The following is a 16,940-nucleotide window of genomic DNA, read 5'->3' as shown; positions in this document are numbered from 1 at the left end:
ATGATGACAAAAAGCTTGTTATGTTTTGCTGGGAACTTTTTATTTTCTTCTGAAAGGAAAGAGAAGTCTCAGGAACTTAAGTGACTATTTTTAAAACATGTTGGTAGCAGGGTAGTGTGCTCACTGCACAACAGGGAGATCACTTAGCAGCTGTGACTACAATCCAAACAAACACGTTGCCAAAGCCTAGAACCTGTGAAGAGAAAGAGGTGGAATAAAAATGTATCCAAGGGGTAGAACTAACAGAACCTGGCAATCAATTTTGCTGAAGATAATTTTCACATGGCTGCAGTAGTACATCAACAGGAAACTTCCAGAAATTAAAGTTCAATTCCAAACTAGGAATTTAATTGCTGATTTCAGATGGATCTTGGTTGAAAGCAAAGAATACCAGAAACAGGTTTGCTTGTATTTCATTACCTATGCAAGGACATTCACCTGTGTGCATCCTAACAAATTATGGGTAACATTACAAAGGGCAGGCATTCCAGAGCACTCCATCGTGCTTATGTGGAACCTGCACATGGGCCAGGTTATATCCTTTCACCAATGAATACTTATTAAATCTGAGCGAATACATTAAGAAGCTGGATTGTATGAAGTAGAGCATGGCATCAGGGTTGAAGGACCGCTCACAGAACCTGTGAGGTGAGGAAAATGAAGAGAATTTGAAACACACACACACACACACACACCACACACACACACAAACCACACACACCACACACACACCACACACCACACACACACACACACACACCACACACACACCACACACACACACACCACACACACACCACACACACACACACCACACACACACACACAGACGCACCACACACACACACCACACACACACACACACACACACAAATCTCACAATCGGACCAGTAAGATCACAGTGGCAGAGGATAGATTTGAGTTGTCAGAATTTCATTTTACTTGGATCCATAATCAAAGACCCATAGCAGTGGCACGCAGGGTTGGCAGAGAAGAGTGAGACCCTGGACAGGATAAGTTGGCACGGAGCCTGCTGCATCCGGCTCAAGCACAGCAGCCATCTATGTGAGGCGTCAGCTAAGTCCACAGGGAGGAAGATAACATCCTGCGTGATCAAAGGATTGTAAATAATAAAAACTTCCAGAAGAGGAAACCGTATTAAGAGGTTAGATTCTGACACCCGATTTGCATAACACTGTATAGATTACAGCAGAAGCCCCAAATCAATTTTCAGGCTCCTCCGGATTTAGCCTTGCTGCCAGACAGAGTACAGCTGTATGTGGATTCACTGTAGATGTAGTTCCGTTAAAATGTAATATCTCATCAACTGATCCCCATTTAAAATTTGTTGTAGTTTTTAATGTTTTCTGCTTTCTTTTCAATAGAGGTTTTTCTGGTTTATTTTGTTATTCTTAGTTTTGTTTGGTATGTTTTTCTGTAAATGAAACTCAAGATAGGTAATCTATAGAGATAGTAACTGGAGTAATGGGTTACCTAGGGGCATGGCAGGGGAGTTGGGAGGAAATGGGAAGCTAACAACGGGTACCGAGAAACAAGAAATGTCCTAAAATTCAATGTGGTGATGATTATGCAACTCTCACTATTAGGACTAAACTACTGGAACTGTATGACATGTGAATTATATGTCAACAGAGTATTCTTTTAAAGAATTACTTTCTGATTTAACAACTAGACATACTGTGTTGAGTTTTTTTTTCTATTTTTGAGTATAAAGTCGAATGTTGACACATGGATATTTTCAAAGCTAATACTTATCACTTTCAGTTTTATAAATGTCCTAAGTGCACACATAATATTAAATTTTATATTAAATGTTGTTATTCATATAATTTGAACATACACAACCTATATGACAGACCAGCTTTACACTTTTTTGGTCTCCCAATAAAAACAAAAAATCCAGGGACTTAAGTGGAGAGCAAATGTTTTGAGAATGATGAGGGCAATGAATGTACAAATGTGCTTTACACAATTGATGTATGTATGGATTGTGATAAGAGTTGTGTGAGCCCCCAATAAAATGATTTAAACAAAAAAATCGCCTACTACAGTAAAAAGGGCACTATTACTGTGGAGTGGGCACCATCGCTCCGAACACTCTGAGTTTGGGTGGGGGTGGGGGTGGGGGGAGACTGAGTTCTCTTTTCCTTTCCTTTTCTTTGGGGGAGGGGCAGGGGCAACGGGGAAGAATGTCTTTTTACCTTCTCCAGTTCCACAATCTGCTGTTTCTGTTCTTTGTCCTGACTCTGAGTCTTGCTTTGCAGAAAAGCTCTTTCTTCTTCAAGCTGAGCTAATCTCTCACTGGTCCTGGATTTCTCCGATTCTAGGTCTTTAATTGTAACCTCCTGAGTCATTTGAGTTGCTTGAAGCATTCCAATATGACCTACTCCCCAAACAAAATTGCTTCATTTACAGAAGGTATTACATTACAGTACAATTTATATTTAACAACACAACTGTACTTAGGAATTAGCAAAATATATGGTCTGAATGAATAGGGCTTTTTTGGGTATGCACATCATATAAAATACGATTTACCCTGGGGTTAGTTCTTACAAACAAAAATAGAAAAACTGAAATCGTTTATCCTTTTTTATATCTTGTCTGTTCCTGCCTATAACCATAACATTTTGCCTAAGATCACTACGCATATTGAAGCAGAGGTGTATAAAGTCTCCCAGGAGAAAAACCAGGTAAGAAAGGAAGTACTGATTAATGACTATGGGGCCAAATGGATACTTTGCTCTTTTCAAATCTTATGTTTTCAATTTCTAACACAAAAGGAGAAATGTGTATGCAGGGGATAAAGGTGATTGAAAATGAATTTGTTTGGGATGAGAGATCTGATAATTAAGAGCAAGAGACAACTAAGAAGCACTAGGTCCTGAAAGAATAAAATGCATAACAAAGCAAATGGAAAGGAGGGTGGGAAAAGGTAATGAGAGAAACTTGGACAATGAGAAGTGTGAGGAAAATCTTTAGAGAAAGCATGGTTTGAGGCGGTGGTTCTCAAAATATGGTTCCTCAATTAGAAGCATCAGGATCACCTGGAAACTGTCGTTACAAATGCAAATTCTCATGTACGCCAGAACTACTGAATAAGAAACTCTGCGGACGGCCTAGCAATCTACTTCCATACGCTCTCCAGGTGACTCTGCTGCAGCTGAAAGCTGAGGGAGAAGAAAGTTCCTGGGTGGGGAGAATGGTGAAGTGCTCAACTACGCTCGCAGAGGCGGGTGGTTTGAGCCCATCACCAGGTGCGTGCGCTTCCCTCCGGGCACAGTCCGGAGCATCGTCGGAGCAGGACTGCTCTGCCATAAGTGTGACTGGACTCGACAGCAATGGACAGCCACTTTAAAGATAAACCAGACCCACTACCATGAAGCTGATTTCACGTCATAATAGAGCTTCCTACAACTGTAAATCTTGGTAGGAGCAGACACAGGTGGTCTTGAACTTTGGAACTTGAGGTACCAGCAGGGTTTCTGGAAGCACCTTTATTGTTGCTGCTGTTGTTAGGTACCAGTGCGCATTTTCCAAGTCATATCGACCTATTCCAGAAGAACAAACACTGCCCATGCCAGGTGTGGCGCCGCCCGCGGTGGTGATCATGCTATCAACTCCAGAGAAAGGGAATCTGGGATTCACGGATAAGCCAATCAAAAGCAGGTAACACCCGCTCAAGCAATCAGTTCAAATGGCTTCACCTGGCACCCTAGAAACTTCTGTGATTTCAGAATTGACACGGGGCACACACTTCTGCTAGTAAGGAATAATTAATGAACACATCAGGATAGGAAACTCAGTTTGGGTATGCAAAAATAGCCTTAGGAACCAATCAGTCCAATGAAATGAAATGCTACAATCTACATTAAGTTACCTGATTTAAATGCTTGAAATCGAGGCTTTTAAAAGACAAGGTCACTTACAGGGCTTCATTTTTCTTATAGCGACTGATTTATTGCTAGCTTTATGTGGCAGCCTTGGATCTGAGGGAGGCCGATGCTCTCTGCTGCCTCACAGACCACGTCTCGGAAACCCGGGGAGGCTGCCCCGCAGTCCCCGCAGCTCTGTGACAAATTAAAATCGACCCCGTGGCACTGAGTGCGAGTGTTTCTATTAAAAATGTTCCTAAAAGCTAGTTTATTTCCTCTTTATGATGGTTAATAAACAATCGGAAACCTTTGAGCTATCTAGAAGCGAAATCATTTAGAATAAGCAGAACAGAAGCGGAATGACTGCCCGGCGTCAGACATACTGGACTTGAGGACCAGGTCTGAAGCCTGCTGTTGGAGACGCTCTCTGGCAGCCGCCAGCTCACTTTCCACTTCCTTGTGCTTGCTTAATAGCGCCATTTCTCCCTCCTTGGTATCATCAAGCTGTTTTTGAAGAACCTAAGGAAAATCAAAGAGTCATCATTAATGGGCGAGAAGCTAAGTAAACCTCATTTAAATTGCAATCACCAGGTTGAGGTGAAGCGGCCAAGCCCTTTTATAAGCAAATGACAGTCACACAACTGCAGCCAGGAGATACAAGCCCGGAGGGGCAGAGGGAGCAGAGAGACAAGTGAAGGAGGCCAGGTCCATAAAGCACGCTCGTCCTCCACACCCTGACCGCGCAGCCATCGCAGAGTGGAGGGAAGTGAGACCTGCAGTGCGCACACGCGGGATAGCCAGAAAACCAACCAAAAAATACACAGAAAGGAGCTCTTGGGACAGGGCAAGCCTGCGGTTGAGGGGGTTTCAGGAGGTGGCACTCAGAAACCTGGAGTTCACAGGGTGAGAAGCCTGAGAACACAGACCTTACAAAGAACACCTTGAAATCTCACCACCCAAAATGACCATGTGAGCAGAAATGCAGCTCAATTCTCCCACAACCACTATAGTGGGAAAACAGCAAAGCAGCACCAACCAGGAGCAAGAAACACAGGTGTTAAATCCTGAAAATAAATCCAAATGGTGAAGCAACAAGTCCTGTACTGACGTGGGAATGAAGCAGTCGAGAGGGGATGCCCACGCAGAAATCAGTTTTGGGGGATGAGAAAATTTGAAATCTAAAATGTCCTCCAACAAAATACTCAGTTGCTTTGGGTACAACGAAAAATTGGACGGCATACCCGAAAGCATGAAAAGATGGCTCGCTTCAAAGAGCGGCATAAGACAGAAGTGAGAATCGAAAAATAGCCTTTAAGCAGCAAATTTCAATACGCTCAAAGCTCTCAAAGACCACGCAAATAAATTAATGGAGATCACAAAACACGGGAGACACAATGAGGAGAGAGAAATCATGAGAAAGAAGCCAACATGACTAGTGGAATTGTGGGATAAAATAACACACCTAGAAAATACAAGGGAAGGCTACAACAAAGCGGAGCCGGAGTCGGTGAACCAGAGGCCCACAGAGCCAACTGGACGGCATTCGGAGAGAAGCAAGGGGAACACACAGCCAGGTGGAAGTGCGCGTGGCACACGGTCACGGGACGAGCGCCTGCATCTGCAGCAACTGCAGATGAGGAGGAAAGAGACCAGACATGTGAAGAAGCTGGCAGACCCTGCCAAGGCATGCACCAGGAAATGCGCCACAAACCCGAGGAGCTGGGCAAAGTCCACGTACAGCGACTACCAAGAGTTCTTCACGAAGGCACACGTAGGTCAAACTTCTGAAGGCCAAAGGCACAGACAGACTCTGGAAAGCGGTGGAAACAAACACACACAAAGTAACACAGGACCTCAATTGATTCGAAACCACAGGTTTGGTTTGGTTCTGGCTTTTTGTTTTTTTTAAAGATCGCAGGCTGACTTCTCCACAGAAATTGTGGAGGGCAGTGGCAATCAAGATCCAAAGGAGCTTCAAAAAGTATGAGGGAAAAAATTCCAAAGATATAAACCTATATTGAGTATTCTCAACTGAAGATTCTTTGTCCAGCAAAACTGTCCTTAAAAAATGAGCGTAGACCCGAAATCTTCCCAGATAAGCAGTTGTGGGAATTCATGACCACTAGACTTGTCAGACAAACAGCTACAGGCAGGCGAACTAGACCCATAACCAATCCACTACCCTTGGAGGAAAATGTAACAAAGTAAAGGCAAGACCTCTCATAAAGGCACTGGCACAGGGAGATCCAAGAGCCTGCTCCTGGGAATTCTCAGTAGGGTTATTTATGTTATGCGCCTTATAATAAACGTATAAGAAATAAATACAAAGTTAACCTAACGGACCAGAATATTGTATATAAAAAGTGAGAGCATCACAAAGGCTGGCGAAGGGAACAGAGGATTAGAATCTAAGGATCCTGATCCCATATGTTACTTGCTATTTGCATATTGCCATTTTAAAAATTCTTGGTATCAAGGTGCCAAGGTACCAATACGCTGAGGTAAATGTTGAGTCTCAAGCATAACTTTATGATAGCCACTAGCTCCAAAGTATACACAGAAGGTATTATTAAGAAAACAGATTTAACATGATAAAGCAGCTGAACATATGTAAAGACACGATTACCACAAAAGGGTATCAAAAAGAAACAGTAAGACACACACAATATTTAAGTAACAAAATAACAGAAGTTCTTCCTTATATGAGAGGGCTTCACAAAGTTAGTAGAATGTTTCCATTTCTTCTTGGACTTCTGAAGCCCCTCCTATGTCTTAAGTGTACATGGATTAAGTGCTCCATGCAGAAGACAAGAGAGTGAGAAAATGGATGAGAAAACATGACCCGTCCATAAACTTGTCGACAAGAGACACACAGGCTAGGTCCAAAGGTACCACAAGATTGAAAGGGAAACGATGGGAAAGAAAATGTCACACAAACAGCAACCACAAGAAACCAGGGGTGGTCATATTGATTTCAGAAAAAAATAGCCGTCAATAAAAACCCATTAGGAGATGAAGCACATAATGTATTCATGTAAGGAACAACCCAGCAAAAATCTATAACAGTCATAGATATATATATGCACCCAACATCAGTGCACTAACCTGCACACAGCAAATCCTGACAGAACTAAAAGGAGGTGAGAGAATTCTACAATCATTAGAAGACTTCAAACACTGCAGCAAACACTGGACAGCACTTCCAGAACTAGGCTCAGCAAGAAGACAGAGGATGGCCAGATACAAATTACATCTACTGGGCAAACATAAAAAACTTTCTACTCAAAAGTAGAACAGTAAGTGCCATTTTAACAAGCCATGACCCAATCATAAAGGAGAATTTATGCTTTCTAATACAACCTAATTATGCACAAATATTTAAACCAAAATAACACATTTTCTATGTCAATAACACAAAACTTAAAGAGACTTTCTGGCTCTTTTCAGACTTGTTCAATACTTCGATTTAATTTTTGTTTTAAAACAATCTCAATTTTTATGGAAAGGTTTTGTAAAAAGTAGTGGTTTTGAGGCTCTTTATTTTACTTTTTCAAAGTAATGCAGGTAAAGTGATAAATATGTGAGTAAAAATAAAACAATATTTTGTTCAGTGTTTAAATAGCAACTGATAGGCAGACAATTATTGATGATGGGGGAAAATAATTAAACCCTTAGTACAATATTTTAACTGTTCAAAATTGTTTATAGAAAAAAATGAACATGTTATTTAAATTAAATCCTTTCATAAATAAGCAATAAGATTTTACACTTATCATTTATGGCATTGATAGCTAGAATTTTAGTATAATAGCTACCAGGTAATAAAAATATACCCTTCATTGATTTTCTTATAAGAAGAAACAGAGAAAAGTAAAAGAGAACAAAGCACTAAGAATGAAAAGAAGCTGATCCTAAGCCAGTCAGCCCACTCTTTGGACTACAAAATGAACATCTTTAAAGGGGAAAACAGCGGGGAGATGCAGGTGCTGAATGCGCGTCTCTGTTCTACTCACCTGGACGTTGTTCTCTGCCGTAGCAAGTGCCACCTGCAGCTTTTGGCATTTGTCACGGAGACTCCCCGCCTCGTCCTGGACCATCTGTAGTTCCAGCTTTAATTTCCCTATGGTTTTCCGTAAAACTGCTTCTTGCCCTTGCAGTTCTTTTCTGAGCTCGGCTTCCTTTTCTTTGCTGGCCTGCAGGCTCTCTGCTGTAAAAAGCTGCGACCTTTTCAAGGTATCCAGCTCGTGTTCGTAAAAGGCCTGCGCTTTGCTCAACTTGCCTTCGTAGTCCTCGATGAGCGTTTGCTGGCCGCGCCTCAGCTCTTCCAGAGTTCTGTTTAAGGCCTCCACCTCCATCCTGTGCCGCTCCTCGGCCTTCTCCTGCCCCTTGTCTGCCGAGCCACTCTGGTCTTGTTGGGACTTCAACAGCCCCTGGACCTCCCGTCGGTGAGCAGTCCGTAAATCTTCCAGGGCCGACCGTTTATCTTTCTCAAACTGTCCTCGGAGCTGCGCAAAGCTCTGCAGCTTTTCCTCAAACCTCCTTCTGACCTCCTCCACTTCCCTAGACATGGTGACTATGCGCTGCACATGCTGCGCTTCTGCACACACGCGCATGTCCTCCGCCCGGCGCTTGTAAGCTTCAAACTCTGCCAGCGCCTGTTGCTTCATTTTCGCGTGATCTTCTAAAGACGCTTCCAGAGTTTGAATTTTTCTCTTAAGCTCTAACTCCTCTGTTACTTTGCTTTTATATTGTAATATTTTTTCTCTGGTTTCTGCAAGAATTTGTTGGATTTCTTCTTCATGAGCATCTTTGAGGGCTTGAATTGCAGATTCATGCTCATCATTTTTAGTGTTCAAAGCATATATTACCTGCATGGTTTTAAAGAGGGCGGAAGAATTGAGTAAACCATATTGTTTCCCAACTTGAAGTTAATTCTTTCATTTGCTTGCTATTTTACCATGCACATAAATGACGCGGTCTCTACCCAGGGCCACCTGGTAGTTGAGTTGAGTCTGATTCCCAGCGACCGTACAGGACAACGCAGAACTCCGCTTGGGGGTTTCCAAGTCGAGACCACATCGTCCCCCCAAGGAGTGGCTGGTGGGTTGGACTTTTAGTCCGCACTCGAGCTTACCCACAGTACTACCAGCTAGTGACGATTACCTTACTTACTTACCAACTGTCATCCAGTGGATCCTAATCTTGGGGCTAGTAGCCCGAAGCTTAACTCACCACCAGCAATACTGGCTAGAAACCCCATGCCCACTGGCACCAAGTCAATTCTGACTCATGGCAACCCTCTACAGAGTTTGAGGTTGTGGGTCTTTACGGGCACAGATGGGTTTCTCTCTCTCCTGTGGCATGACTGTTGCTTTTGACCCGCTGACTGTGGTGAGCAAGCCAATGCGTGCCCGTCAGCGCCACCAGGGCACCTGCTGTAGGCTGCTACTCAGCAAGAGAAAGGAATGAAGTACTGATACAACTTGGATGAAGCTTGAAGACATAATCGTTGAGTCAAATAAACCAGTTCCAAGGAGCACCCATTCCATGATTCTACTTATAGGAAGTGCCCAGAATGGATAGATCAATAGAGACAGTAGATCCATGGCTGTCTAGGGCAGGGGGAAGGCGGCCTGACATCTCAATAGTTACATACTCCTCTGCTTTCCGAGCATTGGAAGTCCCACGCTGACCTGACTACCACCAGCCCTCCTACTATTGGAGCCTGTAAACCAGAAAAACCATACTCAAGGCAAGTCAATTCTGATTCATGGCGACCCTATAGGGCAGTGTAGAACTGCCCCTGTGGGTTTCTGAGATTAGTAAGCCTTAAATATTAAAAGCTCCCTCAATTATTTTTGTACTTATAAACTGGTTTGCTTAGCAAAAATTTAGCTTAACACAACCTTAAGAAGGTTTGCGTTTGAGGAATTAGTATGACTTTAAAACATTGGGAATTAGTAATGTTTCACTGAGACAGCACGGAAGGAAGGGACCAAGGAGGTACAAAGAGACAGTTCTCCATGTGAACCAGCCGTTTCTCGGGGCTGTGCTGAGGGGCAAGAGGAAAGCTGTAGAGCAAGTTCCCAGGCACACCGACGTTTTGAAATAGGGGATTTTGCACAAGTGGAAACTCCAGGTCCTAGGCCTCCCCACGGGGTCCTTTTACCTATGAAATGTCCCGGACATTAAAACAAATGGTTTTTTAAACTCCCTTCTCTAATTCCCCGAGGGCCTGTTTTTAAGGGTGAGCCTCATCTCTTAAACTACTCGTGGTTCCGTATCAAATCAAGAACACTTCTCTGCACTGCAGTCCCCTCACTGCCTCATGTCTCCTGGGTCTTCAAGCAAGTCTGGTTTTAAGGGCCACGGAATTCCAGGCAGCGGCCTTAATCTTATTGGACTCTTATGATGCCATTCAGATTTCCCCAAACTTAGGGTTAAATGACAAAATATTTCCTGTTTAATAGTGGAATTCTTATATATTCCTTTTTTGTGGAGTAGAAAGAAAGAAATATTAAGTCAGTAGACACAATACAATTCAAAATTCAAAAATTAAATTGCAGTATCTTGGAGCTTTGATCATATTAGTGTGATCTTTCATTGAGTTCAGAAAGGAGTGCCAGCACAAGAGACCCAGAACGACAAAGATCAAAACGCTGTCATTTCTGTAGACAGCATGGTCACACAGCCAGAGGCAATCGAGGCAGACTCCGCGCTCTCCCACCCTCTCTAATAATCCCAGATTCTCTTTACTAGACAGGGGCCGGCAGCCTCTAGGTCTGCAGCTGCACCTGCACAGAAGGAATTCACACTGGAAGCCCATCCTACTGCAGGAACCTCACAGGCTCGATATCCAGACCAAGTAGATGCAATTATATCAAAGGTAGGGAGATTGATAAATGCAAGGCGCCCATTTGTCTTGTCAACTACCTTTCCCTGAGAGGTCAACCTGAAAGATATGTGTACAGAGGGAGCTATGTGCAGACGCACTGCCGAATCTCCCCTGCTCCGCACGCTGAATTCCGAATCCCAACTTAATGTTTCCAATGAACTAGCATCGATTGCTTTCTATAAATTAAGGCAAGCTTTTAAAAGTAGGCTATAACATAAGCACGTTGAATGGATTCCTTTTCCTTCCCTCAGAACCTCAACCAGTTACAACACATATCCCCGCCCCCCAAACGTATTTGGCCTGCTGCACCCTTTCAGAAATAATAATAATGACTATTATTATTACTCAGTTATCCCCTAGCAATTAATTTTTTTAATATTACTGCCCACAATCCAGGGTAAAGCTTAGATATCTGCTTTTACAGCTCGCCCCGTACCCTGGGGTGGGTGGGGGATGTTTAGTATCATCCATTTATGGAAACACTGGGCTACAATGGCAACGGTCAGAGATGAATGAAGGGGCACAAAGGACAAAGAAGACAACCAGCCAGAGAGAAGTTCATTTGTCACAATGCAATAGAGCTGGTTGAAGTCACAATCTCACAATCTTAAATTAATTTCAGGCTTTCTCAGGGTAGGTGAGCATCCATTCCTACTTTATTTCCTAGTCACACAGAAAGAGAGAGAATCCCCAAAAGAAACACAAATCATATCGTTGGTACTTTGCTCAGGGGCATGATCTGCAAAGGGACCAGTTCATGGTAGGTTCCCTAAGACTGAGTGGATTCCATATACCTGCAGACCGGGCTGTAGTATTTAATTTCCCTTGAGTTTTTGAAGTCTAAGAGGCCATCCAAGACCAACCAAATCCATGGTGGTCTATAGTTCACTACCTCCATTTCATTCTATCCACTCACTCCTGACACTCAGTAAACGTATGATTAATTAAATTTAGAGATAAACATTACAACTTTGGAAGATATGAAAGAATGTGAGGATGTTAACATGCCTGGGAAACAAGATGCAGGTATTAATAACACATGGGCACTCAAATATGATTAAAAGAGGCAGGCATTGGATTGTGATAAGGGTTGTATGAGCCCCCAATAAAATGATTTTTTAAAAGCACTGAAAGTTTGAAAGAATGGGATTTACGTAAAGTAAAATATCAGATAAGTAACAGGGAAGAACTTTTGGTGAAGAATTCTAATTCATTTTATTTTCTAATCTAGGGGTAATTAAAATAGGGCCTCACAGCTGCTGGTCTTTGTAAATAAAATTTTACTGGATATAGCTACACTCATTCATTTACTGCCTATGGCTATTATGTGAATCTACTTCTATATAAGGATAAACACCAAGACGAAGACATATATAAACCATAGATAAAAGAATGGATTCTAGGCTCACACATAATTCCATCTCCAGTCTAAGAACAACTCATGTTTAGGACATGGCCCTGCTCCATTCTCGCCCTTGTGAAGGCATCACTTAAAGCATGGTGCAATATAGCAAAGTGTGGTGAAGAAACCAGACGGTGCCCGGCTATCAGAAAGAAGAGCGCCTGGCATCGTAAAGGCTTCTCTTCAAATAGCCATCTAAGTGAGGTGTCCACTAAACCCACATGGAAGAAACATGCTGTCCTCTGTGACTCAAGGACTATAAATACTAAAATCCAAATATGAAGTAGGGAATTGTATCAGAGCTTAAATTGTGGTCACCGAGTTTACAGAAGGCTGTGAATGGCAGTGTGAGCTGAAAATTCATGAGCACGGTCCCCACATGGATTAATTCCCTGGTGAATCTCTTCTGACCACAGTTGAGGGACAGAAATATCCTTGTAAATACCCTTGACCTCACTGTAAAGTTCATCATGGCATATGTGATTAGATGAAAATGTAACACCCTATCACTTTATCTCCTTTTGGACCCATTTTAAAATTGTTTTAAACTTTAATATGTCTTGTTTTCTCTTTGACTGAGGTTTCTATGTTTTGTCCAGTCATTGTTGTTGGTTTGTTTGCTTTGTATGACTGTGTTCTGCTTAAGATTTTCTGTACATGAAGTCCGGGATAAGTAAATCGATAGAGTGATAGGGACATGGTTGGGGGAGATCAGGATAAGTAAATCGATAGAGTGATAGGGACATGGCTGGGGGAGATCAGGATAAGTAAATCGATAGAGTGATAGGGACATGGCTGGGGGAGATCAGGATAAGTAAATCGATAGAGTGATAGGGACATGGTTGGGGGAGATGAGGAGCTAACAGTGAGCATGAAAAGAAAATGTTCTGAAATGTATTGTGGTGCTGACTGCACAAACCTTAATATGATTAAATAATTACATTGTATGTTATGAAGCATACACCAATAAAAAAATTTTTAAAAGAAAAAAAATAATGAATCCCGAGACTGAGAGAGTGAATTTCTGTGAAAATCCGTATCCTGAAAAATGAGTTCTCAGCCCTCTTCCTCAGCCGAAATGCCAAGAATCAAGCTTATAGGTCTCTGGCAGGAGAGTCTAGAATCTTCCTGAGAAACTGAACCATCCTAAGGAAAGACTCTTTCATATTGGCATCCGGTGTGTCTAACTTCAAGGGCAGGTGGCCAGCTTCCACTCCCTGTCTAGGGTGTTACCCAATAACCTCCCCAAATCCCAAGTAACCTACAAATCATAAATGGCCTTGAGCCTGTCAGAGGTGACAAGGCCATCTGCCGGCTTGAACGTCAAGAATAGCCAGGCTCAAAAAAAAAAAAAAAAAAAAAGAATAGCCAGGCTCTTCCAAGGAAGGACAAGGCACCTGCTGAAGGGTACAGACCACCCCCTGAGCTAAAGGACTATCTAGAGGGAAATCCATTGCTCACTCAAAGGTAATAAATAAACTCAGAGTAACCTATAAGGGTTATTGGATACAGACAGACGAATAAATGTACACACACAAAACCCTTTCATTACTTAGTTTAAAAAGATTTAAAAAATGAATCAAAGGCATACAGACCAAAGAGATGTTCAAAAGGCTAACAAGCACATGAAAAAATGTTTAACATCATTACTCTTCAGATAAATGTAAATCAAATCCACAAAGAAATACATTTTACTCCCACTAGGATGCTTTGATTAAACAAACAAGCAGAAAAGAAAAAATGTTGGTGAGAATGTGGGGAAACGAATTCTTATGTCCATTGCTGGTGGAAATGCAAAACAGAGCAGTGTTTTTGGAAAGCTTTGGTGGCTCCTCAAAGAGCTGAAAGCAGAACTACCATAGGGCCCAGCACTTCTGTTCCTGGGATCCAATAGGAGTGACACAGACCAACGCATGCACAACTATGTTCAATGCCGCACTATTCACAATAGCAGAAAGACAGAAATGGACAACAGAAGTCAAGGGACCCGATGGGAACCTGAGCTAAAGCAGTGTCTAGAGGGAAAGTCACAGCTAATTCAGAGTTAATAAATGAACCCATAATAACTGATAAGGATTATGCAAGGCAGTAAAGAGATAGAAACTGATGAGTAAAATGCAGTGCACGCATACAATAAGAATGTTATTCATAAAGGGAAAAAAAGATAGCCTAAAACTCCTTACAACATGGATGAATATTATGCTCAGAGAAGCACATCAATCACAAAAAGTAATGTATGTTCTCACTTTTATGGCATGATAAGAACAGGTAAATATACACAGGTCAATGTTTACTGCTGGATGCTTACTGCTAGTTACAGGGGTGAGAGGTTCACAAACTGATTGCTTTATAACATAGTTTTTGCCAATTCATTTTTCTTGTGTATAGCTCATTAACATCAATTATATTATTCAAACTTGAAAACTTTATTTACATTCAATGCCTCCTTTTTCTGTCATCACCATAAAAAATAAGTTTCTACTTTCCAGGGAATGCTTCTCCTTTCCCCTCTCTTCCCACTGTAGCCAGCAATTATTATTGGTTTAAATGTGGACTTTGTCAGGAATCAAATTTACTACATTTGTGGAGAGGCTCCACATCATTAGTCAGAACAAGGCTAAGGGCAGACTGCGGAGTAGTCATCAATGGCTCATATGCTTTTTCAAGTTGAACCTTAAGAAAATGAAAACAAGACCCAAATGACGACCTTGGGTCTGTCCCGCTGGAACTTAGTTAACACCACCTCATGAAAAGATTTGACACACTGAACACTAAAAACCAGATGAGTTTCGCGGTGACATTAAGGAAGCTTATTTGAAGAAAGCAAAAGGTCATTAAAAAAAGACAGGAAATAAAGATGTCAGAATGGACTCTGAAACTTGCTCTTGAAAATAAAGTCGCTAAAGCATATGGAAAAAATGATGACATAAAAGAACTGGACAGAAAATGTGGAAGGACAGCTTGAGAAGACAGAGTCGAGTATGATAATGAAACACACAAAGATGGGAGCCAGAGACACCAAACATGGAAAATGTGCTCAGCATACCTGAAACGGGACAAGCTGCATAGAAATGTAAAGTCTTGAGGTGTAATAGGAAAGGACTCCATCCATGAGCAAATATTAAGCAACTCCAGAAATGGATGTAATGCCTGGTGAAATGTTTCAATAAGCTGATGTAGCACTGAAGCATGATTCATCTATACCAAGAAATGTGGAAAATGGCCACCCTACCAACCCACTGTAAGAGATCCATATTTGTGTCCACGCCAAAGAAAAGTGATACAACAGAATGTGGAAATTATTGAGGAATATCCTAAATATGACATGCCAGTAAAATTTTACTGGAGACAATTCAAAAACAGCTGTATCAGTACATACTCAAGGAGCTTCCAGAAAGTCAAGCCAGATGTAGAAGAGGGTACGAAGTGCCAGAACCATGTTTGGTTCTACTGACTATGCAACAGCACCTGACTGTGTGGAACATAACAAGCTATGGACAACATTGAAAGAAAGGGGAATCCAGAACACTTCACTGAGGAACCTGTACACAGACCACGAGATGAGACAGTTGCACAAAAAGAATACAACCCAGGGACAGGGGAGCAACAAGTGATCCAAAATTAGTGGCATGGAAGGAGTGAGAGGCCTGGAATGGATTCAGAAAGGTCAATGTAACTAACAGAAATTACTGAAACCCACATGAAGGCTGAGCATGATAGTGGGACAAGAGGAAAGTAAAAATAAATAGAGGAAAGAACTAGGAGACAAAGGGTAGTTATAGAGGTCTAAATACAGGCATGTACATATGTAAATATATCTATATAGGATGGTGGGGAAATGGATCTATGTGCACATATTTATAGGTTTGGTATTGGGGCAGCAGATGGACATTGGACCTTCACTCAAGTACTTACTCAATGCAAGAACATGTTGTTCTATTAAATTGGCATTCCTTGATGCACACCCTCCCAACACGATCACCAAAAACAAATGTGAAGAAAGCTGATGGTGCTCGGCTGTTGAAGGATGTGGCATCTGGGGTCTTAAAGGCTTGCAGATAAACAAGCAGCTATCTAGCTCAGAAGCATCAAAGCCCACATGGAAGAAGTACACCAGCCTGTGTGATCACGAGGTGTAGAAGGGACCATGTATCAGACATCAAAGAACAAAAAAATCATACCAGTGGGTGCCCACCTTCCTGATATGATCAGTGAAGACACATGTGTGCATAGGCAAATGTGGTGAGGAAAGCTGATGATGCCTGGCTGTCAGGGAATATGGTCTCTGGGATCTTAAAGGCTTGAAGATAAACAAGCTGCCATCTAGCTCAAAAGCAACAAAGTCCACATGGAAGAAGCACACCAGCCTGTGTGTCGACACCACAAGGTGTCGAAGGGATCAGGTGTCAGGCATCAAAGAACAAGAAATCATATCATTGTAAATGAAATTGAGTGCAGAGTGGGAACCCAAAGTCTATCTGTAGACAACTAGACACCCCCTTATTGAAGGGTTCAGGGAGGAGATGAGCCAGTCAGGTACAGGGGAGCAACGATGAAACATAACTTTCCACTAGTTCTTAAATGCTTCCTCCTCTCACTATCATGATCCCAATTCTACCATTCAAATCTGGCTAGACCAGAGCATGCATTGGTACACACAGCAACTGGAAACACAGGGAATCCAGGACAGATGACCCCTTCAAGACCAGTGGTGAGAGTGGCGATGCCTGGAGGGTGGAGGGAAGGT

The 16,940-nt window shown here is 42.2% G+C and overlaps 1 protein-coding gene across 2 annotated transcripts in view; it reads right to left on the bottom strand.

Moving 5' to 3' along the window:
• FAM184A (family with sequence similarity 184 member A) overlaps positions 1-16,940 on the bottom strand; it is a 147,279-nt gene that overhangs the window by 88,886 nt on the left and 41,453 nt on the right. For both annotated transcript variants that reach the window (XM_075553947.1, XM_075553948.1), the window contains exons 2-4: positions 7,910-8,764; positions 4,280-4,415; positions 2,223-2,404 (exon numbers count right to left, since the gene is read on the bottom strand). In XM_075553947.1, the coding sequence (XP_075410062.1) occupies positions 2,223-2,404; positions 4,280-4,415; positions 7,910-8,764 (1,173 nt within the window). The remainder of the gene's footprint in view (positions 1-2,222; positions 2,405-4,279; positions 4,416-7,909; positions 8,765-16,940) is intronic.

The sequence above is a fragment of the Tenrec ecaudatus genome, chromosome 7, assembly GCF_050624435.1.
Source record: "Tenrec ecaudatus isolate mTenEca1 chromosome 7, mTenEca1.hap1, whole genome shotgun sequence".
In the NCBI taxonomy this organism is placed as follows: domain Eukaryota; kingdom Metazoa; phylum Chordata; class Mammalia; order Afrosoricida; family Tenrecidae; genus Tenrec; species Tenrec ecaudatus.
The sequence above is the reverse complement of the archived record's forward strand: the minus strand, read 5'-3'. Positions and strand labels throughout refer to the sequence as shown.